At 36.7% G+C, this 24,703-nt stretch overlaps 1 protein-coding gene across 6 annotated transcripts in view; it reads left to right on the top strand.

Moving 5' to 3' along the window:
• LOC135087591 (guanine nucleotide exchange factor DBS-like) overlaps window positions 1-24,703 on the top strand; it is a 104,939-nt gene that overhangs the window by 69,142 nt on the left and 11,094 nt on the right. For all 6 annotated transcript variants that reach the window (XR_010260889.1, XR_010260891.1, XR_010260890.1 and 3 more), the window contains exons 12-15: window positions 17,064-17,198; window positions 21,287-21,472; window positions 21,810-22,001; window positions 23,456-23,581. Coding sequence is in view for 3 of the 6 variants with exons in the window: in XM_063982327.1 (XP_063838397.1) it covers window positions 17,064-17,198; window positions 21,287-21,472; window positions 21,810-22,001; window positions 23,456-23,581 (639 nt within the window). In the remaining 3 variants the exon portion in view is untranslated. The remainder of the gene's footprint in view (window positions 1-17,063; window positions 17,199-21,286; window positions 21,473-21,809; window positions 22,002-23,455; window positions 23,582-24,703) is intronic.

Below are 24,703 nucleotides of genomic sequence, written 5' to 3'. Positions count from 1 at the left end.
CGTTAATATCATTAGTTTTCCTCGATACCACACCAATCCAGGACGTGCTTTATTAGTGTAAAAAGTGAATTTCACCATAAATTGTGAATTTTAAAATGTGCCTAAGAAACGAGTACCTAAGTGATACATCAACATCAACAAAAGCATTTTTGTTATGAATTCGAGTTTGAACCGTTTATAAAAAATTCAAATCCAAATTGCTCTAAAGAATGCAAATTTTGGCCTTCGCTAGTTAGCAGTCACGACTTCTTCAAACAATGCATTGTTTGCCGAACCAACTGATGGATCATTAGCACTATTTACTGCTACATGAGGCTACCGTGTTGAAACTCACATTTTACCTAATACGAATTAGCCTATAAGGACAACAGTATTATGGTGACTCTTGCATAGGGAAAGTTCCTTTGAATTTTATTTAGGTTATCCAACGAAAGTCGAGGGTCCTATCCACCTTAAAATACTTCTGTTGAATTCATTACATTCTGATTATCTATTAATGGGCATAAGCCTAGCATAAGTTTAGAGTGATAATTATCTCAATTGGTTCCAACAGTACCATTATAACAAATCAATTGGATGGGGTTTCGTAGATCGCTTTTAGATTTGGTAAGACACTTAATTAAGACTAGTATTATGAAAACGTCGCAATAAACTAGATCCAAACTCGAGCTTGATACAAGATTGGTCTAAATTATATGTAAATTCAATCTGTTGTGAATCTATGCTTGAGTCTGAAACTAGTTTAGAGCGCCATTTCATAATACAAGCCTAATTCTATTCCGTAATGTTTTTCAAATAGTTGCTTTGACATGTTTCGCTCGTTTGCAGCCAATATTAGGCTCTGAATCTTATCTTAGCCTTAGTTTACACTTGCTATCTTACTTTGTGGTAGTATGTTGGTCTTCTTCGGTGTGCACCGTAACGTCAATAACTCAGGTCGTTGCCCTCGCTCCTGCGAGAGCTCGTACATGTGGTCTGCGCCGCTTCTTACTTAGGGGATGTGGTTGTGGTTTGGCATTCTTTCTATGATGCATGCATCGCTTTTCAGTCAGACGACATTCGCCGTGAATGGTGCCTTCTTGGTCAAGTGGCAAAAGTTTCTAACACTAGCTCTGAAATTCGCATTTGCATACTTAAATGTCTACACAGTGACTCACAAAGTACCTATTACCTATAGAGCGATGGTTAAATGCAGACTTTTTGGAAAATATGCATTAGGAAAAGTGCGGGTAATTATTTATTTTTCTCAATATCTTCAGTTAATTTAAAACAATATCTCTGTGATGACTTATGAAAACGTTAATCGAACATTGATTAATGATTGTAACAAATTAACACAAAACAATTGATTATGTGCAAAACCTGCGGTTCGTGTTTAAACTCAAGAACAAATTGTTGCTGCACATTCCGCTCCAATTTTAGTGCTTACTTTAATTCTCGTGAACCACGTACTGCGATTTCCTGTGATTAACTCAATCGCTGGTACACACGCTGCTTCGTATAGTTTAATCACCAACTTGGATTTCTCACTAACGGAATCCAAGTTGAGTGAAAGTAACTTCGAAATTAAGAGATCGATCGGGGCATCATGTACGTGCTACCATTGATACGTGCAAATTATAGTTAGAGAAGTAATTAGTTTTGCAGACTTAATTTACGCTTTGGAACTATTGTTATTTTGTTCTAGTGAAATTCCAATCAGCACAATAGGTTTCGAGGTTATTCATATTGTGGAGGTATATGAAATCGCCATGCGAATCGAGAGGTAGGTAGACAAATGAACAGATGATGTGAAGATAGACGACCACATAACAGGCGACAGAGATTGACTTACACAGCAGTGGTCTAGAATCTAGATGAAAAGGCACTTCATAGTTAAAATGAGATTGAGAATAATTGTAAATATTTACCTAGAATCTACCAATCTATCAATATATATATATATATAATATATGTGGTCTTTTTAAAAATCAGACAACCGTATGATATGTCAACTATCTCCCTATATCGCGTTCTGATAGATTTGACAAGTTGGAATTAGCCGCGTAATTGAAAGAAGCCAGATAAATCGAACTCCAAATAGGACTAGGAAGAAGCGGATTGGTTCCACAAGCCAAAGCAATATTGCTTATAGCATTCCAAGCTGCAATCGAGATTATCGAGGCCGTAATACTGAGCTTTAGCTTTATCTCCTTTGAGTCTTACAATAAATTTCCTGTCAGCATATTTCAAGCCTTTTGCGGTACAATCTGACTTGAAATCGAATATTCTGCAGATTATTAGTTTTGTTTCATTAACATTGCTTAATTAAATAGGTTGTTAAGTTACCACCAAAGATTTTACTTTGATATTGTTTTCAACTTTGAGGTTTCTTTGTTATTTGGCTTCTAACTCATATTCTTAGCAGAGACCTCGACACCAGGTAGCGAAATATGCAACAGCTTATTGCAATGTTTCATGTTCTTTGATGGGTACATGCATGTATCCTTTGTACTGAGTACGTTGTGGCTACTTAATGAGCCACTGTGTTAAAACAATGTCATCCTTAATGGACATTGTGTGGCTGCAAACAATCGTGGTAATGCTCGTCTCCTGTTCGTGCTAAAGTAGAAACCTTGCCTTTGTGCATGTCTATGTCACATGCCTTTATGTCACAAGCAGTGAAAGTCACCATGGAATATTTAGGTGTAACGTTCTCCGGAAATTCTGCAACAGTTCTGTACTTAGCGACGCGGAATTAAACCAACAAACATTCGTTTTAATCACTCCGTTTTAAGAACCGGCTTTGTCGGATAAGTGAACTTTTAAAAGGAATTCCTCTCGCGTCAGTGACAATATTCCTGCACTCCAAACGTGGTCGTACATACTGATCGATCTTATTAGCTGCGCGAGCATATATTTTTGCCCCGGTTTCATGTACGTGTACTGGATAAATTGTTTGTTTACCTGATTAAAATTCATTTGGTGAAAACTTAGAAAATTCAAACGGAGCAAAGCTATGATGTTATCATTATCCTTTCGGCAATAGTTTTCTTCTTAATATACTAGACTTATTTTTTTTAATTTAATCTTTTAAGTTATAATTAATAACAGCTTGCACTACTGGTTTTTAAAAAGTTACCGTCCCGGACATTTAGTACTTTCTTCAATCAGGATGTGACAGATGGTAGGAATAGGAAATCGACCGGGCACTCTCTAGTAGCAATTCAGACCTGGCAGACAGGTGAAACGAGTTTTGAGTTCACAAAGCTTTTGAATACGACTTAAGATGACCTCTCATTTCACCTTTATGCACATCTTTAATGCAATTTACATCTTGCTCATAATTTTATTTATAACTTTGGTACTTATCATCGTTTCTTTATAGACCTGTTGGTAGGTAATTACTTTTATAGTTACTTAATTAATTAATTAATAGTGCTAATAGTCTTTTTATAATTAAATGGTACTAATTAATAGGATGTTATTATCAGGTACCGATTCCCGCAGAGCATGTACGTAACGGTAATTATCTGTATTGGCTAATTGCTGTCTTAGAACACCTTCCGTAAACGTAAATTAAGAGAAAGTGTTCTGAAGATGCCTCCAACGACACAGTTCGTAGGTCAGGCCTACTTACGAGTATCTTTGCATGATCAAAGGTGACATAACTCTTGCCGCGGCATCTATTTGTAACATGTCAGCTAGGTATTATAAACAAAGCGAGGAAGGCACAATGTTCATCGGAAGTTATTTATGATTATTGCTTACTCATCTGGAACAATACGTATTGTACTGGCAATGACAAGTATTAGTCATTTAAATTCGATTGATTCAATATTCATTCATTGGTTCAACTCTCACGTTGTATACTAAAACCGTTAAGTTATGCCAAGGCCTACGGGGCGGTATATTTTTGTTTGCTCATGCGTGTGTATTAAACAACCCTTTTCAAGATAAGCACTTTCGGCTGTATCCCAAAATTCCCTAATGTTTGCGCCTGCCATGGGATGGAAACGCATTAAACAAAAGTAAACATGGTCCTATCTACTGACTCGGAGTGTTAGGGAAACTAGGTGTGTACTTATCCTCAATATTTTTAAGTTTATTTATTCGCTCACATTCACATTCACACAATATGTTTGACGCAGGTCACAGAGGTGTATGTCAATTCTTCATCTTCATCTGCTATTGACAGCAAATGCTATTAAGTTTGATATTTTCATGTAAACATTTGCTTCACTAACAAAATCTTATATCACTGCTTATACTCGTATAGACTTTCCAGTTTCTGCACGCTTTTCCAAATTGTATAGAAAAAAATCACCGGGAGAAAGACTTTCTGATAGCAAGTAAAATTTTGTAGGGCCTGTTGTTTACAAAGTCTATATAGAAAATTGATCTCCCAAAACTGGTGGCTCCGCGATCATAGAGAAACATATAAGAACTTGTATTCAAAATGCTGCGAGCTAAATAGGTAGGTACTCATATAAGTTCAAGGTTGAAATGCGTGTCTATCATCCCACACATGCGTTTGTGCAAGCCTACACTCGCGATTTTATTTAAATTTATATTCGCACGCATTATTTTACTGTTAATTGATAAACTTATTCGTCAGCGGTCATTTATCTCTAATTTAGTTACATACAGTTATCACTCTGATAACAGAACTTAGTTTTCGTTTTATTTAGGTTATTTCGGGCCCATCATTAGGTATATCTATTTAATTACTATTTATTGGAAAACCATAATATGAAATTAGTAATTTTGGTGGACGCAAATCCGATGATTGATTACACGTATGACCTGGTTTGAAATTAATAACTCCTCTCGTAACGGTACTCTTAGCGTCAATTCTATGATGCATTGTCTTCGACTCAAACTATGCTTTGACCTATCACGTCATGAGGTATGTAGAGGGTATCAAATCGTACATTTGCAATGAAGGTTGCGATTTCTTTCGTCGAAACTGTAAAATGCAGTTGAAAGTGTCTGTTTTCTCGCCTCTCTCATTTTATTCATGATGAAGGGGTGTGAGGAGAATCGATGCATCCTGATTGGCTGTTTATTCAAATTCGAAGGTCGTTCCGATGCTTCCAAACGTGTTACGGATTCTGTCGTGAGTTTCTACGGCGGCCCACTTCCTCGAGTCCGTGGGACCGGTTATTTTGATTGCTCCGTGATCGCAACAGACGTGGATTTCGTCGCAGAACGGTACGACCGACACAGCATCATTCGGGTCAAAGCAATTAGTTATTTTTGTACCCACAACATCATATTTTTGTTTTCACGCAACACTTCCTTCATGGAAGTAACTCTGTAGTTTTTAGGTGTAGCAATTTCATCAAAATTGGCTGTCTGGGAAAATACTTGTTTGTCTATAGGTACCTGCTTTTTTTCAAGCTCTCGTTAATAGAGGTGATATCAAATAAATCATAGCTTAATGTTTACCTGACATTTATAGGCAGTGGCAAAATTATCAAGCACACTTCACATTCGCAACGCTGTGTTAACGCGTTGACGTAATCCCATTAGCAAATAAACATCTAATGAACTGGCGTTGAATTAGAGCTGTTATCGCCAAATGTTGCCGGAAGAGTGCACTTCGACCTCGTTAGACTGCATTTGTATGTGTGACAACGATTACCACTATCACCCGATGTTAACCCAATTTGTCTAGTATTATGAAATCTTAACGACAGACTGTAAATCAGTCGTAAAATGGGACGCCACAAATCAACACTTAAAGATGGCCGGGGACTGGTTGATGTGCGTCGCCTGTGTCCCTCGGACGGGGACCTGTGAGGCCACCATGACGTCAGTGGACACTCCTGAACATTTGTCAAGTGGCAGTGAAGTGAAAAGCATAATGTATCGCAAAATAGACACTGAAGTGGTGACGAGGTCGGCTCCGACCACGCCGAGGTTGAGGCCCAGGGTGAAGAGCTACCTCGTAGGATGGGCCCAAGTCGTGGAAGAACTGTCATGGAAATTAAAAAGTGTGAGTTCGTAGCTTGTTTGTGTTGTGATAACGTGTGACTAACATGTATCTTTGAAATAATAACAATAGTTAAACCTTGATGTATTTTTATATGCGAAAAATGACCTTGCCCAATATGGCTGTTGACATCTCCAATCAATTTGTGTAGAAGTTATCTCAAAGGCATTTGTATAAAAAGAGAGATGTGATGAATCAGCGGTTTTGGAAGCCAACTGACCGAATTATTGGGGATCCTTTCGATTACTTTGGAATAAAATACTCATCGGTCAATGAAATAAACTAACGAACCAAAATAATTTCCTCGTAAATGGTTTTATCAATGATTCATTGGTATTTCCTTACTTATATGGGAAAAGATAGCTAGGTAGAGCATCAGAAAAATGATTCTTATAATTTTGTAGACATACTCGATGCTAATACGAGTGTTACATTATAATCATGCGTGATGATCGAATGTAATTTCATGGCGGTATTGTATGGAGATGTGCGCAAGCGCCGCTCAGCCATTGTCTGGAGAAAATGTTCTCTCATGTCACGTAAGGCGTCATTTGAAAACCGTCGGACTTTTCTAGCTTTAATATCGCGATCGTTAAATTCGCACATCAAACATAATTATCGTATTTAGATGTACACACTTAGATTAATAAAACCTAGATGGATAGTCTTCATACAAACGCTTCGTCAAGAGTGAGGCAAAAATCTTATGTCATTAGTGTCAATTTTGTTGGGGAGTGTAGACAGTGAAGGCGATTTTCCCGAAAGTAGGGAAATTTTTAATACGTTTTTAATTATTTTATAACTAACAAAAACAAAACGCATCATGTACTTACTTATTTATTGAATTCAAAGTACCTACCTAATTACAATAAGATAAATCGACTGAAAAGTCTCGATTTCATAAAAAAGGAAGTGTATTTGTACGGCGAACAATTGGGAAATAAATTTTCTTGTTACTGGTATCATTCCCGTATTTAATTTTTGAAAGCCAAATTCAAGCAAAATACGCGTCGAATCGTAGTACTTACTTATGAAATGTAACACTGGTCACTTTCTTTAGTTTTTCTGATGTATTTAGACACCCTTTCACAGCATAAACCGTCTTAATTAATTAAAAGTCGTCGGACGTGTTTACCAATTTTTCACTTTGACAGTTCATGTGACGTTTACGAGTAAGCCATTCTGGCTTACTAAAATCTGCCTCACCTTTCGTGCACTGACTATCTATCTAGGTTTTATTAATCTAAGTGTACACATTTATGTGCAGTCGACAGTACATAAAACTGCATTTTTGTTGCAAAATCGCTCTTATGACAAACTACATAAGTTTTTAGGTTTGCATACTATTGCCTGCACATAGATAAAATGCTGTGGTTACTGTTAAGTCCATTACATAACTAAGCATGCGAAATAAATACATACTCGTATATTATATGTTTTGAAATATGTTTGATTTATATTGTAGCCTTGTAGGTCGATTAAGATTACATAAAACGGAACGATTAGTTTTGTTTCCGTATTATATGATCATTGAGAAGATAAGTGTTTAATTACTAGGGGTTTTGATTGGCCCTATCATTAATTTTATCCTCTGTGATATATGCGCTTGACCTTCTTTCACTCAGATTATGTTATGTCATATCAATGTTTATACAAATAGGTACAAGTTGTTAATTTAATAACTATTGAAACAATGTCAACACACAACTATCATTACGAGAACAGGTACAATTAGAGACATTTATAAACAAGTTTTACTCGTAGATATGTTAGAATTTTGACATTTAATTTTATGCAATCAGAACTTAATTAGGCTGCAGACGCCGATTTATCTCACCGATATTCTTGGTAAGAAACAAAATACCTACTTAACTTTTATTTTTGTTGTATTAGGAAATCGTAGACTTCAGCCCATTTTCTATTTTCGTCTTATTCACAAAAGTCCACGACTATTGTTCTTTTTTTCCCACCGGGTCCATGAAGTTTTAGAATATAGGCATCAATATTATTATTAGCAGTTCGTAGCATTTACCCAACTTAGTATTCAGTATTATTATGATTTCGTGAACACCTAAACACAATTTATCACAAACGGACATTGCCAAAGCGAGTACCTCTACCGCCTACGGTATGTGTTTCGGAATCGGGGACAAACCGAGATACGCTTAGGAATCTAGAATGCTGCCAGCTGTGGGTATTACTATGTAGTTGTGACTAGCATCTACCCGCGGCTTCGCTTAAAGTTTAGTCTGTGTTAGAAAAAAAATTTCACGCTTTTTGCAATCAATTCTTCCTCTTTTGTAAACTTTCATCCCCATTTACGTGACCTTTTAGATCTATTTTATCAATAAAAAGTAGCGTATGTTCTTCTTCTAGAGCCCCTTTATCTCTTGATTATCGATCCAGCGCTGCAGCGCTTTCAATTCATGACAACTTAATAGAAATAGTTACTTAATCATGAATAGTCTCTTTGCAAAACGTTACTCTATAATCTGAGATTCTATACAATTAAGAATCTATAAGTACCGTGCTTTATTACTATAATAGATATATTAAGTAGTCTGTGACAGACTGTAAACAGCACTGACACAACTAAACGACTGACAAGTCATTATTTAGTTCCGAAGCATCGTTATTTTCATCTTTCGTTAGACACCCGTTAACGACCTTAGTTAGATGGCGTGAGAGTATGGAAATAGGTCTATTTCTCTGTTCCATCAATAAAACAAAGATTAGGAATATTAATAGGCTCAAAATACATATATTTTTCAAATTGTTTGTCTTAAGAATCAAACCTATAGCTTCATAGAAACTTGCCAAAATATTACATTTTCATTTTCAATCTTTCAGAAAGCAGTCTTATTAATTCTCTACCAATGTCACTTCAAATAATTATCAATTCATACATAACAACTTTATACTTTCTTTGTTAGAGGGTGTTAGATTCTCCCACAAGCTGAACTGCAAACACATAAACTAACCGTGAAACAGTTAGCTGTAACGGGTAGCGGGAGGCACACTTACTGAAGCAACTACTTTATTTGAACATATCATTTTTACTTATATGTAAACAGCCATTAAAATGTAAATGCCAATATTTTTGACTCTACATTCGAGTTTGACGTGTTTTAATTAACAATGATTATGTGTAATCAGATCAAAAACTCCTTTCCAAAGCGTGGTACAGTTTTGTAATGTATGCCGAAAAAATTGGTCACAAAACCAGAAAAATATCAGGTCAAACTTAACTGCTTGATACACTTTCGTACATTCTCTCATTCATTCCTCTACTGTGTTTTGTTTAATTTAGTAACTGATATTAAAAAACAATAAACATTTAGCTGTCTGAATAATGTCTAATGACATAGATTTGTTTACTTTATTATCTAATACTTGCTGTGTTCTAACTTCGGAAGCGTCTGAGCAACATTGTAAAGTAGGTCAAACTTGGTAATTATGCATAAATTAAAATGCATAAAGATTAAGTCTTAGCTATCAAAAAGCACACACTTCATCAAAGCTGTTAATTTCCAATCCTTCGCATTCTTAAAGTAACTTTATAGCTCTAACTACCATGTTATACAAGAATAGCTGATTTACCTGAAGGTTAAGCCTAGTAGCTTTGTTTACGCTATTACATAATAGCTAATACATGCCCCAAAGCCTATCTCGTAAGTCCCACATAACAGAACGGCTAACGGCCTGGCCCACTTCGAAACTCAGTTACGCAACTGTACTCCTGGTCCCCAGACGAATAGCCGAAGCAGCCGAAGCGTCAATCTTTTGTAGCTCGTATGGGAATTCCTAGCAATGCCATTACATGGAATTGTGAGCTATGAAGTCAGTGGCAGATCGAATCAAGAGAAACGAATTTGCTGTGCACGTACGGATATGATTGATCGATGATCTACGATACGTCAATGGAATATAAAGTTAATTACAAGTAATTTCTAAAGAAATACTTTCCCTGCTTGTCCACACAGATATTATTTTATTTATTTGCAATTGCAGAGCTTTATCGGATTACACATTCGCATGAAGTTAAAAGTTAATTTAACGATGACTTGATATTTAAAGTTTACAGTCAAAATGTTAACATTATCGTGATTTACAACTTGTAACTTGTTTTAGTGACATCATCCTTCCCGCAAACGACTCTACTTTCGCCGAAAATATCTAGACATTTTCTATTGTCTCGCTTCTTCTCAAACTAAATGAGTCAGATGGCAATAAAGATATTTTACAGCCGCAGAACAACATAAAAGTAAAGAAATAGTTAAAAGGGACAACCAATTTCGTACTTTATTGACAATAATTCAGAATGAAAATACCATTCTTGATAACGTTTATAAGTAGGTACTTTGCAAAGAAACCTTTTCTCTGAAGTATTTATTTATGATCCTGTACAAACAAATTAACTGTCGCAAGGACAAAGATTTAGAACATAATTTGTGGCGAAATTGACTTTGAAACAATAGGTTTTGGCAACGCTTTGTTCGCTTAACTGATGGCGACAATACAATGCACAGTTAGATCACAAATCTAAATCGAAATTTTAGCTGTTATTACACTCTTTACAAGTTTTTTGAAATAATTTATCCAACATTTTATTATGGAGAAGCTTTTTTCAGCTTGTCGCAGAAAGTTTTTATCGTGCCTGTTGCGATAAAACTTAATTTCTCACCGAGAGCATAAGTGTGAACTTTCGATTTAAATCCGATTATGAAATTGAAGTATATCTTCAAAAAACCTCCACAAAACTAATATAATTCTCGCGAAAGTTAACAGAAATTCATTATGACTTAGATTAATAAAACCTAGATGGATAGTCTTCATACAAACGCTTCGTCAAGAGTGAGGCAAAAATCTTATGTCATTAGTGTCAATTTTGTTGGGGAGTGTAGACAGTGAAGGTGATTTTCCCGAAAGTAGGGAAATTTTTAATACGTTTTTAATTATTTTATAATTAACAAAAACAAAACGCATCATATACTTACTTATTTATTGAATTCAAAGTACCTACCTAATTACAATAAGATAAATCGACTTAAAAGTGTCGATTTCATAAAAAAGGAAGTGTATTTGTACGGCGAACAATTGGGAAATAAATTTTCTTGTTACTGGTATCATTCCCGTATTTAATTTTTGAAAGCCAAATTCAAGCAAAATACGCGTCGAATCGTAGTACTTACTTATGAAATGTTTCAATGAACACTGGTCACTTTCTTTCGTTTTTCTGATGTATTTAGACACCCTTTCACAGCACAAACCGTCTTAATTAATTAAAAGTCGTCGGACGTGTTTACCAATTTTTCACTTTGACAGTTCATGTGACGTTTACGAGTGAGCCATTCAGGCTTACTAAAATCTGACGTTCAAAAATCGACATTTAGGACACTAAAATCTATCTATCACCTGTGAAATGTTGAAATTTGCTGGTTTTTTATTTGTTCCTTTGTATTTACACAACTACCTATCTGGATGCCAAATTTGAACCTTCAAGGTCATCTGGAAATGGTTAGAATTTGGTCTTATAGCTCAGCCATGTAGATTTTTAGACGTCAATACCTAAAGAACCGTTTGAGGTATATTTATGAAATTTGAAGCTGATGTTTATCTTGCAAGTTTCAACACATGAGCCAAATTTGAAGTGTTAATGCACAGTACTTTTTGAGTGATGAGGAGTCAAAAGTGGCTCCAATTGGTTCGTCTAAATATACGCACGGTGCAGTCCCCTCCCTGGAACTAGGCTTAACATGCTCCCGCATGTCTAGAATATTAGCTCAATGTTGATTTAGTCGATTTTCCCCTGATGGAAACATGTAAGACAAAAATAAAATTTCCAATATTACAGACCTTCTAGAGCAGATGCCGCGAAAACTATACAAGATATAGAAAAACTTGACCATCTCACCTGTAGCAAATTGAATAAGCTTTTTTTGGTTCATAGTAGTCATGTCACTAGGACGCATAGTTTCCGAGGATTAAGCGAAAAACCGAAAAGTGGTACCTTTAAACCCCCCTCTCCCCGCCGGCTCAAGGGCTAAGGGCGGGGACTTTTGCTATGTTCACCACCTAACTAGTCTAAATAAAGTCCCGAAGTCAAAAATTGTGTTCCACGGATTTCCATCTATAATGCCTTATTGACTGGACTAAAATTAGTCTTTTTCATATTCAAATAAGTGCTTACTGCAATTTGCTCTCGCGGCCTCCGAGCACAAAGATGATTCGCGTCATGAGCGATTTCAAATAGGACTTTTTCAATGAAACCAGTTTTCGTGAATCGTTCCATTGAACGTTTGCAATAGGGCAGATAAATTGAATGGAAATCGCGAATCTTGAGTTTATTGTGGATATTGAAATTAGGTCTGAAGCGCAATTCTAAAGAGCTGTAATAACGGATGCCTCTTTATAATAAAGCCTATGGGATATATTAACGGCCAATAACAGAGACCTTTTGGCAAATACAAAATAAAACAAGCTACCAAAGTAAAGACTGATAAATGAGATTTCCACCCAAGGGAATTGGAAGTTTATTGACTTGAGCTACTCCTATATCCTTTCGTTTAACTTTCGTATCCCTTTTTGCATGTATCAAGTTTATATTTGGCTTTGCCGGAGGGATTTTGTACTTTTATGTGGAAACCATTGGTGATAGGCTTGTAATAATGAAAGAGAATAAATAAAAGAAGCAAACATTATAAGGGTTATTACTCTTCCATAAGTAACGCTGATGCTTACTTGGATTACTATAACTTTACTGGCCGTTAGTACTCAGTTCACTGATTGCAGTTTAATTTGATTTTAAAAGGGGTCTAATTTAGACGCTAAGAGCTAAGAGACTGATTCAATGTAGTTTTAAATCTCGGCACATATGAATTCTTCATACCATAAGCTCTACATTCGCGTATCAGGGATTGTATGGTACAGGCGACGACTTATCAAGCTAAACACGGTGGCCTCTTATGTACTTATTAATAGAGGCGATTTTGCAACAAAAATGTACAATCTAATGTGCTGTCGCCTGTATGGATGAATCACAGCGCTCGCGCACCGCCTGCAATTGGAAGCGTAAATGGTCAATCAGTTCAAGTGCACGCGCAGACGGGGTCGCGATCATAAACGCCATATGCCCCGCTGATTTATTGACTTATTAAATATATCAAGTGTCGTGGCGGTCCCTTACATTCCCTATCCGGCTTTGAACCACACGAAACATGTGTTCAAACGAACGAAATAACAGTGTCGTCAAAGTAAACTTTTCTGGTATAATTTGTATAACTTGTTGACATATTCGTGTACAATTATAACCCACTATGCAACTAGGTACATAAATAGTACATAAACTCAAAGGGCAGTTCTAAAAATTTTCATTAATGATTCTATTGTAGAGCGACTTTAAAAGCTCTACCTACACAAACCTATTAATAGTACCTATTAATGATGACCTATTACGATAACATACTTATTTATGTACTTTGATAAAATCTATAAACAAATGTAGAACACGAAGCTCGATCTAAGAAATAATAAGGATTAGTTCTCATAATAAAACATGTCGGACGGATTGTTGTATCATTGACTCCAGCAAAGCGGGTTTGCAGCGGACATTCGCAGGAGAATTAATTTTAATGGTGACATCGACTTTCTATATTATTTCATTGGTTTAATTATAATTTATAATACTGTACTGGTTCGAGATTAACTTCGTATCCATTGACAATTTATAAGGGATATCTACTACCTACAAAAGCTTCTGATTCTGCTTAAATACTTAGCGGCATGTTCTTAGGTACTTCATTTGACTTAAAACGTATGTATTTACATACTGATTATGTGACAAAAGCCACAAAACTCTTCCATTTAAAGCCCCAAAAGTTTTCTTTCCAGTCCCTTTGTATTGTGAGAACCGAAAAACATACATAATGTAAAGCGTATTGTATTCTTAAATAAACACATTTCAAGTAAAATTCTTATTCCCAACATGCATTCGTAGCACGTGCGTGGACTCATATCCGCTCGAAACAAAACAATGCCACAGATGTTCTTAAGAATTGAGGTAAAAAAACAATGAACCTCGGACGGTATGATCAATAGGCGAGATGCAAGACGAAAGGTAGGGCTGGCAGGTGATGCTCCACATCGTGCGAAAAATACGCACACTAAGACATTTTGTAGTTTTGAACGTGTACACCATCGTAGTTGATGCCTGTAACTCGCCCTTTATTACGGTCAGTCGGGGAGGATGCTCTACTTGAAAACTACTTTTTACAATGCGATTTAGGTCGTCGAATCTAGGCAATGACGGACAATAAAATAACTTATCCCTATAAGGATTGACGGGTGACAACGTTGCACGACAATATGAACGATCACAGCGACCTACTTGAAGGTATACTGCGATCTGAATTGAAAATCGAACTGGTATAGGATCGCCAGTATCCAGGACAGATATGTACTTAATGCCCATACAAAGATAAAAGTTATCTCGTAGATAAAAGTCATGAAAAGACGCCATTGCAATCGTTGAAATACGATATAAAAATGTAAACATTACTTAAAATAATAAAGGATATCAAAAATTTATAAATAATTCCATATTAAGAAACATACAAACATCACACACAGTTCAAATAAAATTGTAAAGCGCCTTTAATATGCAATGGGAAAAGTTAACGTTTACTATTCGATAAACTATTTCGGGCATCACCAAAATGTCGTGATCGGTTAAAGATATATTTCCAGTTCCAGACAGCCTTCAGTTAGATAGAGGACAGCTATTTTTACATAGAGTCCAACGATCATTGAATATTCCTATCACGTATTATTTTTGAAACGTTTTTTTTCATCAATGGCGCTATCAGATATTATCACTAGATTAAATCTTCAGTTATTATTGTCTAAATTGTATTAATTGATTCAACAACTCATAATTACATTAGCAAATATCAGAATATTTTTTATAAATGCCACTAACTGAATTTAAAACAAACACTCAAGATAAATTGTGTATCTTTAAATATAAAACAATAAAATAGCACTTAATTCATAGTAGAGCATCTGCCGCGGCAGTGCCACCGCACAAAAGTGGAGGCAACCACTTTTTACGGCCCAACGTATTCCCGCGCCCCCTGCATCCCGCCAGTTCCTTGTTCGGAACAGACGCAGCATGTGCGCAGGGCAGCAAGCTTCTTTTGAGTGTCGTGGTTTTCTTGAACCGAAAATCTTAAGAAAGTTTAAGTGACATTGTAAAAAACTCTTCTTTTTTTAATTCAGATGGTGACAGCTAAGAAATTGGAAGATAATTTTACGCGGGAAAGCTTTGGTAATCTCAAAAAAATGGATTATTTTTAAACCAACGCTAGGACGTTTTTTAAACAGTGTTGTGGTAAACAAACGGCATTTAAAAAGTGATTTTATGGCTCCGATTTGTGACTTGTGTTTTGTGTGTTGTTCTACAAAATAACTAAATGGCTTAGATTAATTATTAATCTAAGCTAAATGGTGTGAAATGTGCAAATAATATTTCTATTAGAAATGGATGCTCTAAACATCATGTTGAAAACGGGATACAACATCATCAAGGATTTTTCGGAGCAGCATAGACCTGTAAGTTATTACTCAAGTAGAGTCTTAAATAATAATTATAGACTTATTTACTACTGAGGAAAAACAACATAGTGTAGAGATATTTATTAATTTAACTAATTCGTGACATTTCATACATGAGTTACACATTTTACGTTCATATTTTTTTAAAATAATGAAAAATAAATCAATTTCTTACTAAATACGAGTAGATACGTAGCTGCGTAGGTGTAGCTACGAAATTACTAGTTAAATACATAGTTAAACATAGATATGTTGACCATATTTTTATAAAAACATGCAGGTATGCAAAAGTACGTTAATATTAGCATAATTCCATGGTCTTTTATAAATCATCAGCCACTTTACATACTTGCTCCAGGTTTACGTAGAAATGGGTTTTCAAAAGCAATGTAATATTTATAAAAACTTATTTGGCTTCACCTCTATATTCAATCTAATATTATAAATCTGTGCTATTCTATAAAAAAAATCATGTCAAAGTTGACAAAATCACAACACTGCAACAAAATTTCAAAAATAAATTAGACATAAATTATTATCAACCAGAAATCGTTAGGATATTGCATAATAAATCATACACAATTCCGTTAATGTAAAATTGACTAGATGTCCCACCACCTGCCTCACATGTGAAGCTATTTTAACGGAAAACTTCGTGTAAATTACCAGCTGTGGTAGTAAGGCTAATGGTAATTGTAGACCCTACCACATCCACTTAATGGTTGTGTGGCCGAGGAATACCTAGGCAAAGTATAATCTTTAATAAACCGACGCTTTGGCATTTACGCACGCATTCATAAAAGGTTTAGTGCTCAGCAACTTTTACTACTAGCTTTAATACTTGGTGATATGATATTTTTAAGCTAGCATTATTTTACGTGAATGTATTCCGAAAGCCACAAGATTTTACTAGTAATTTAAGGAAAGGTCAGTTATGGCATGGATAAAGTAACGTTCTACTAGTAGCTATTTTAAACACAGGAAGAAAATAGGTTTGTCAATATGCATCACAGTATCACCTGTCCATAATGCATTTTACATGTAACGGCTGTCCCATAATCTGCTCAGAAAAATCTTCTTATTGAAGCTGTAATTTTTAATGCATAAAAGTTTTATTGCCAATAAACTATGAGCTTTAACTGAGCTTTTATTATGTAGTGGAATTTTCAATATTTTTCCATATGTTATTGGGATCTCGTATCCTTAGAACTCATCGACTATAATCGTAAACTTTGTATAATTTTATTAGGTAGAGACGTTAAGAATATATAAATTTTTATCAAGAGAGAAAACAGTATGAGGAAGGACTATCAATTTTAATAAAGCTTATGGTGCTAATTTATTCCTTTTAGCTTTTTAGCGTGTAATTATCGCTCGAACTACTCATGTATCCTTCCCGATAGAGATCTTATCGACCGACTAACGACAGGAATAACGAAGCTCGATGTTTACGTTTAACTTTCTCTTGTCGCAGATGGAAACGTCAGGAGGTTCAGAGAGCTCCGGCGGCGAAGATGCGGAAGCACGGCGGTCCCGGCGTGGACATGTTCTGGCAGAGCTGCTGCAGACAGAACGGGTCTACGTGCAGGAGCTGGGCTCCATCCTCAACGTGAGTACACCTGCCATTGACATAGTTGTGCTTGGAGGACATTTCATGTTCAGAGGTCTTAAGAGTATGCCCAAATGCATCTGTTCAAACGTAACGAGTCTATTTGTAAGAGCCGGGCTACATCCTCAACTTGAGTACACGTGAAATGAGCATATAGTGCCGTATGAGTAAAGATAGTAGGTACTACATACTTGGAGGACATAACAACACGTGATAATGACTGGTCTGAGGTTCAGACATCATAAGTGGTGAGAACGCGAAAGCGCATTGGATGTATTTTATAGAGCCATAAAACAAATTTATTTAAATTTCACATGGTCCTGCATATTACATTATTTTCCGTGATTTCTTTTTTTTATGATCCATCGACCACAAAATCGATAAAAACGGTCATGATCATGTGCCACTATTTGCGATTCAATCGACTACCGACCGCAAGCTGTAATGTCGACCGTTTATTTATAACGTAGCCCCCACTCATCTAACTTTCTCACGAGTGTCAACTTCCTGAAATTCTTTAGTTTACCCAATTAGGGATGTAGAGTTCACATGAACTCGACTTTTACTCTTGAAACATATTTTAATGAAAATAATATAAATGTTAACTGAAACAATATACCTAACATGTACCCATTAGGGCTTGAATACCGGAATTCCGGAATTTCGTAACTCCGGAATTTCGGATAGATTTTTTCCGATATTTCAATTCCGGAACTGAAGCCAATATCGTATTCCGATATTAAAATTTTTCATACATTATTTTAAGTTTTCAAAACATTTAAGTATCAAAATAGGACCTTACATAAGGAAGTCCTTGAGATTATGTATTCGGAACTTTATTACTAATAATATTAAAGAGGCAATAGAGCGAAACCAAAGCTCCAAAATGTTCGCTAGAGACGACAACTCTAATGGGCGAAGCCAGCTGAAGACAGCGGATGATAGTGTAAATTTTTATGTAAGTTTTTATGGACAGCTATGTTCAGCGTTGCCAGACGTCCCGATTTTTAAATCAAATTTCCCGAAGTCAATGTCCCGCGCGGGACAGGCTCGGTCCCGCTTTTCGGAGAGAGACACTCACTTCACCAGACTATTGTTTGAAACGCCATATTATTCTAAAGAATTTTTTTTTATTTCGATTTTTGTTTTTTTTTTTTTTCTTTTTTTATTCTAAGACGAATTTAACGATAGAGTAAATCTGATTTAAAATATTTTTTTTTTGTTAAAATACATTTTCTATGGCTACTTTTGCTATCTATTGTCACGTAAACGTAATTTTAAGTCAAATAAAAAGATAAATATTTGAAAGCCTTTGATTATACGTTTATTTACTATGTCCCGCTTCTGACGGAAGAATCCCGCTATTTTCACTCAAAAAGTACCAAAGTCCCGACTTGGCGAAAAAAAAAAAACTGGAAACGCTGGTTATGTTATACCTCGGTCACCAAACCTGTTAATAGCTCAGCATCAGGTGATTCGTCTGCTCGTTTGCCTCCTGTCACATAAAAAAAAAAGCCACAGGACAGTTCCAAGAGCTAAGCTAACTCGACACTATACCGAAGATATCCCGGACATCAGCCCTTACGAGATTAGGATGGCTCTCAAACAGCTAAAGAACAACAATGCACCGGGTGATGAAGGAATAACCTCGGAGCTTCTGAACGCGGCGGGTGATAAGCCGATACTGAAAGTCCTTCAGAGACTGTAACTCCGTCTTACTCCAGGGAATAATGCCAGAGGCACGGAATAAAGGCTTGGTGGTGTTTTTCTTCAAGAAAGGGGTAAAAGCCTTATTAAGGAATTACAAACCCATCTGGGTTCTGACTCTGAGTCATGTCTACAAGCTGTTTTTGAGAGCCATCACGAATAGTCTCGCGCGCCGGTTAGATGACTTATAGCCTCTAGAGGAAGCCGGTTATCGAAAAGTTTCACTTGCCTATATGCCTGGCGTTCTTAGACTATGAGAAGGTCTATGAGCCTGGCTGAGCACGAGGGCGATTCCTCTGCAGCGAGCTGTGAGGCAGGGAGATAATATAATAATACGTCGAATTCAACTCGGCTGGGCATCATTCGGGAAACTACATAACATCTTTTCGACCAAAACACCTCAGTGCTTAAAGACGAAAGTTACAATCAGTGTGTGTTACCAGTAGTGATTAATACGATTCGGAAACGTGGCCTCTTACTATAGGCCTTATAATAAGCTCAAAGTGGCACACCATGGTATGGAGAGTGCTATGCTCGGTATTTCTTTTCGAGATCGAACCAGATGTTAGGAGATTCGTAAACGAACTAAAGTCGCCTGACATATAGCGATCGGATTAGCAAGCTAAAGTGGCAATGGAAAGGGCACATAGTACGTAGAACAGCAAGGTTCTGAAGTGGAGGCCACATACGTGTAGATCTAGATACGTGTTTGTCAGGAGGCGCTTTCTTTTTTTAACCAATTCCGGAACTAGAACCGGAATTCCGGAGTTGAGTGCCCAATATCGGAAATCAGTTCCGGAGTTGAAAACTATCCGATATTGCAAGCCCTAGTACCCATTCATTGGGCACATAATGTTACGGTACATCTCAAGGGCAAACAATGTAAGTAGGCCACACATCAATTGATTACGTCACACTCGATTAGCTCAAGAAAAATGCATGGCTCTCCATCTAACGCGCCATTACGCGCTCTGAAAAGTAAATATGCCATTGAAATGTAAGTAGTGCGCATGCACCGGGTCCAGCGGGCGGCAGTCACGAACGCGCCGAGTCAATGCAAGCAGGTGCATCAGGCGCAGGCGCGCTCGCCCGCTCGGAACGATATGCGCTCGATCACTGCACTCTGCTGCAGTCTCTCAAACGTGTTTTACACTCCGTCACGCTCTGCACCATGAAATATGGAAAATATGACCTCCATAAATCTTCCGCGAACCTCAGCGTCGGCACCTCCTACTCCTGGTACTACAGAAAAAACGACAACCCCACCACACGCAAGAAGAAACGCCTCACCAGAACCGCGTCCGACTCAACGCTCTTCAGCGATTATGCCAATCAGCTCCCGCTCTTTGAAAAAGAAAAGTGCCGGAACAACAAGAAGTGCAAGAAATCAGTTAGTGACGTGGGCAAAACTTCACGTGTCAAATACGATCCGCGAAATATCAAACCCGTTTACATGGAACCATTCACTGGAAACTTCTTTTACGGAAAACCACTGCCCGGTTATGAATATACAGAAAAAACTGAGGAGCAAATCACTTATCTTCCGGATTCCGATGCAGTTACAGCGTCTGAAGACAACACTGGAGAATCTCTAACTACAGCGCCCACTATTGTCGACGCGCCTGAATACGTAAGAAATCCTTTGTACGGATGCCTCGAAGCGGATGTTCACATATCGACCCCGGAGTATTCATCCACCACAGTTTCGAAAGACTCCCAACTGAAGTCGTCCAGCTGTACTGAATTGAGGCAAACTATGTGCTGCAGTAAAGAACCCGAAGATATTTTGTCAACCATACTCAAAGACTACAAAAGAATAATGAAGGAATGGAATCATACTATACAAGATCACTATTCTTCAATATCTCACTGCAGTAAGCGAGGTTCAACGATGTGTAGGAGGAGCAACACAGACAGTTACGTGCGGAGCTTACATTCCACATTATCATGCAGGAAGCCGAGCAAATGTTTAAAATCAATGACCAGTAACACTTATAATTCACGGAGTTGTAAACACTACCAAAACATCACATCAGAAGGTACGAAGAGCCAAAGTTTTAGCAGAAATCAGACAATTAGCAATTGGTCGTCGACATTACAGAAGTTGAAGAGCAAGACAAAATTTTGGAAAATCGAGCAGAACTTGACACTGACAGAGTGTGAATGTTTGGAGACAATTTACGAAGATTACGATAGACGTTTACAAGATTGGTGCGATGCAATAAGCCATTGTTCGACTTTGATTAGTTCGGTACTGATGTTGTTCTCTTTACCACGACTTTTTGTGCCTTGTCGTTGTATTTTCTTCTGTTAGAAAATAGAAAGCGTGTATCTCGTTAGTGTCAGGTAATTATTTTATTGAAAGTTTTTGTCTTTTGCAGGGCTACAAAGAAGAGATAGAGAAGCCAGAGAACCAGCACCTCCTGCCGTCGACGCTTGTGGGCCAGGCCGACGTGCTGTTCGGGAACCTCCACGAGCTCTTCACATTCCACCAGGACGTGTTCCTCAAAGATCTAGAACGATCGATATCAGCGACAGAACTCGTCGCGCTGTGTTTTGTAGATAAGGTATGGCCCTTTGTTATATGTATAGACAAAACTTTGCCTTCTTCTTCTTTAGGACTTATTTGCAGTATCTATTAGTCATATTTTGAGTCACGCTTGAAACTGAGGAAATTCTTATAAATTCATTTTTTTAAGTATCACGGAACCCTATAAATATTTCTTAGGTGTTTTCATTTTTCCACTGCGAGTCTGCGAGTGAATGTGATTCATTAACGATCAATTAGTACATGTTTGAAAGTTATAATTTTCACGATACTGATTTTAGTAGTTCGCTCAACTCTCATTTTCCCCGGTAAATAAACTCAATTAACGTATGTAATTTATTAATTTTGTTCCGCAGAGGGAGACCTTCTTCAGATTGTACAGTTACTATTGTCAGAACATACCGCGGTCGGAGCGACTACGGGAGACTTTGGTGGACACGCATCTGTTCTTACAAGCGTGTCAACTACGACTAGGGCACAAGCTACCGCTTGCTGCTTACTTACTCAAACCAGTGCAGAGGATCACAAAATACCAGTTGCTGCTAAAGGTAAGAAACTAAATAATTGGGGATGTAACTGCGATTGTTCTTGCAGTGTACCGTTAGCAATTATTATTGATCTGTGTGGGAAAGGAAAAGACAATAGTAAATATTTACGCCGTTACCCTTTTAACAAAGGCGTTAAATGTTGTATGCCTCAATGGAACAGAACATCTCATTAAGACATTAAAATTGTTGCCTAGCCTGCAATTCTTTTACAGATAATAAAGGCTATGATGTCATGATAAGTCTAGCTTTTGTTACCAAGTAGGCTTGCATTCAAAACCTGTCTCAAATGTCAATTACTTTAGATAATAATTCCGAGCTTAACACTGGACGAAGGTCGAATATCGATTCAAGACCAGTTTGACCACTTGAATGTATAAAGAATGCATAGTTTGCATACCTATAAAATCCTAGTATGTAAATATTTTAAAATGAAATAATCATCTCACTTAAAAAAGTGGTGGACGAAAATTTAAGCATTTATTACATGGCAAAAATATTTTATAATAACGTCTTATCTTCAGAACAATTACTTGTAGGTACCTACATCTTGCAAAGAAAGAGACTCCTAAAACGGCTCGAATACTGATGATGGATGTTCCCATACTAATTATCTAGGATTTCGTAGAGGGAATAATAGTGGATTGATTTATACCAACAATTAATTGACATAATTTATTAGCTGTCAAAAGGCATAATTTTAGCAAACACTCCGAGTACAAGTCAATTCAATTAACCAGCGTTTTTTTTTTCAAATTCAGAGCAATTAAAATTGAAATGTCAAAGTCCTCGGAAGTCGGAATGATTTATTTACCTCGGCTATAATTTTTTTTTTTGCAATTAGACTTAAAAAACGCTTCTACAGGTTGCTGAAAAATGAAGTGGTCTAGTGCTGAGAAGAGGCAGCGAAATAAACTCAGTCATTATTGTCAGCCTCTATTTCAAAGGTTTACAAAAATATTGACATGAGATAACTTTCGTAAACAAAACTACCTGGATGACGAACCCGACTAACTTTAGTAAACAAAAAGAAAGTTTTGTTGCGAGTTAAGGGCATGTTCGCAGTTGACTGGCTCCACATCGTAGCAGATGAAGTCGACGTGTCGTCGCGACACTACTGGTTTCTTTCTATGTATTTCTATGACATAGCATCCGTAGCTAGCGACACGTCCTCTGAAAGTATTTCATATAAATCCATAGGAAGTGTGTGTGTCGCGCTCGCGACTACACGTTATCTTCTGCTGCTGTGTAGAGTCGGCTACGAACTTGCACCTTATAGAACATTCAAATGTTCTGGGTTATACTAGTACCTCACAGCAGGACACATGCTGAGCGGTGGCCATTTTTGGTTCTAACTCCCTTTTACTTATTCAAACTGTGTTAGTTTTATGTTTGAATCAAAATAATTGTTTTTCTTTCTTTCAATTATTTATTGATGTGTTTCCTTCTCTCCTTAGGACTTGCTGCGGTATAGTGAGTGCGGCACGATGACGACAGGCCTTCAGCAGGCGCTGGATTGCATGCTGGTGGTGCTCAAGTGCGTCAACGACTCCATGCACCAGATCGCCATCACCGGCGTGCCTGTAAGTTACCTTATCCAGCTTTGAATCTTCGGTCTTTAATCATCCTAAGAGGTGATATTAATAGGGTATAGTGCTGTGCTTGTGAGGATTGAGAATCACAATGTGTTCCAATCTTTTGGTCGTGAGTGTCAACCCTTAAAACAGAGGAGAGCTAGGCTAAGTTGCACCATCTTATTTTGACTTTAACAAACGTCAAAATCTGTCAAAGTCCATACAAAAAGCACCGGTTAAAGTTACAGTCAAAGTACTTAAGTTGGTGCAACTTAGCCCTAGTGTACAAGATCAGACTTTAGTTTGCTAACAAGATTTTTTTAGTGAACGCCCTAAACGTTTTACATCAATTCTAGTACAAGTCTTGACTTAATAAATCGACCGGCCTTTAAGCTAAAATAGTGGTCATTCGTCATTTTTGTACTTAAGTACTTGTGTAAAAAAATGAAATTTAAACTTGTCCATCAAGTATAAATTAAAATAACACTGAAAAAGAAACGGCTAACAGAATAACTTGTATAATAAATATACCTAATAAATTATATTATAAGTACGTTAATAAATTAGGTTAATCGTGATTTACTAATATTTATCATGTTACATAGCTTGGTTAATTGTCATTGTTACACGCGAGTTTAGGTTTGTAATTAAAATAATACCTATTATAATATTTATTTTGTAACCGACCCAACAGTCTTAGCGCATGCGATCGGCTCATAAGTTATATTTAATTGTATAACTCACTTTCGTTCATTATTAAGTTGTCGACCTCGTTTGTATAATAATATGTTTTATGAGTGAGGATATTAGGCTTAGTTTCTCACGCTTCCACGCTACATTTTTGGTGTCATAAACACCTTTTTAAACCTCGATTAAACACAAGTAGCATTTGCTAAACGTGTTTTAGTCAAGGATCTGTAACTGCAAACTATATTTAATTATATTAGGAAGTAGTACTGTAACTTATTTTTTAATATAATACGTTCGCCTTTTCGTTGGAAAATTGCACTTACAATTTTATAACGTGCTTTAGTATTTACCTCAGTGTGCTATCGTCTATACTAGTGCAGAAAAAAATTGTCTATAAAAAATATCATTTTCAATGACATCAAATAAAACAATTTTCTTTTT

This window comes from Ostrinia nubilalis, chromosome 1, assembly GCF_963855985.1.
Source record: "Ostrinia nubilalis chromosome 1, ilOstNubi1.1, whole genome shotgun sequence".
NCBI classification, from domain to species: Eukaryota; Metazoa; Arthropoda; class Insecta; order Lepidoptera; family Crambidae; genus Ostrinia; species Ostrinia nubilalis.
The sequence above is the reverse complement of the archived record's forward strand: the minus strand, read 5'-3'. Positions and strand labels throughout refer to the sequence as shown.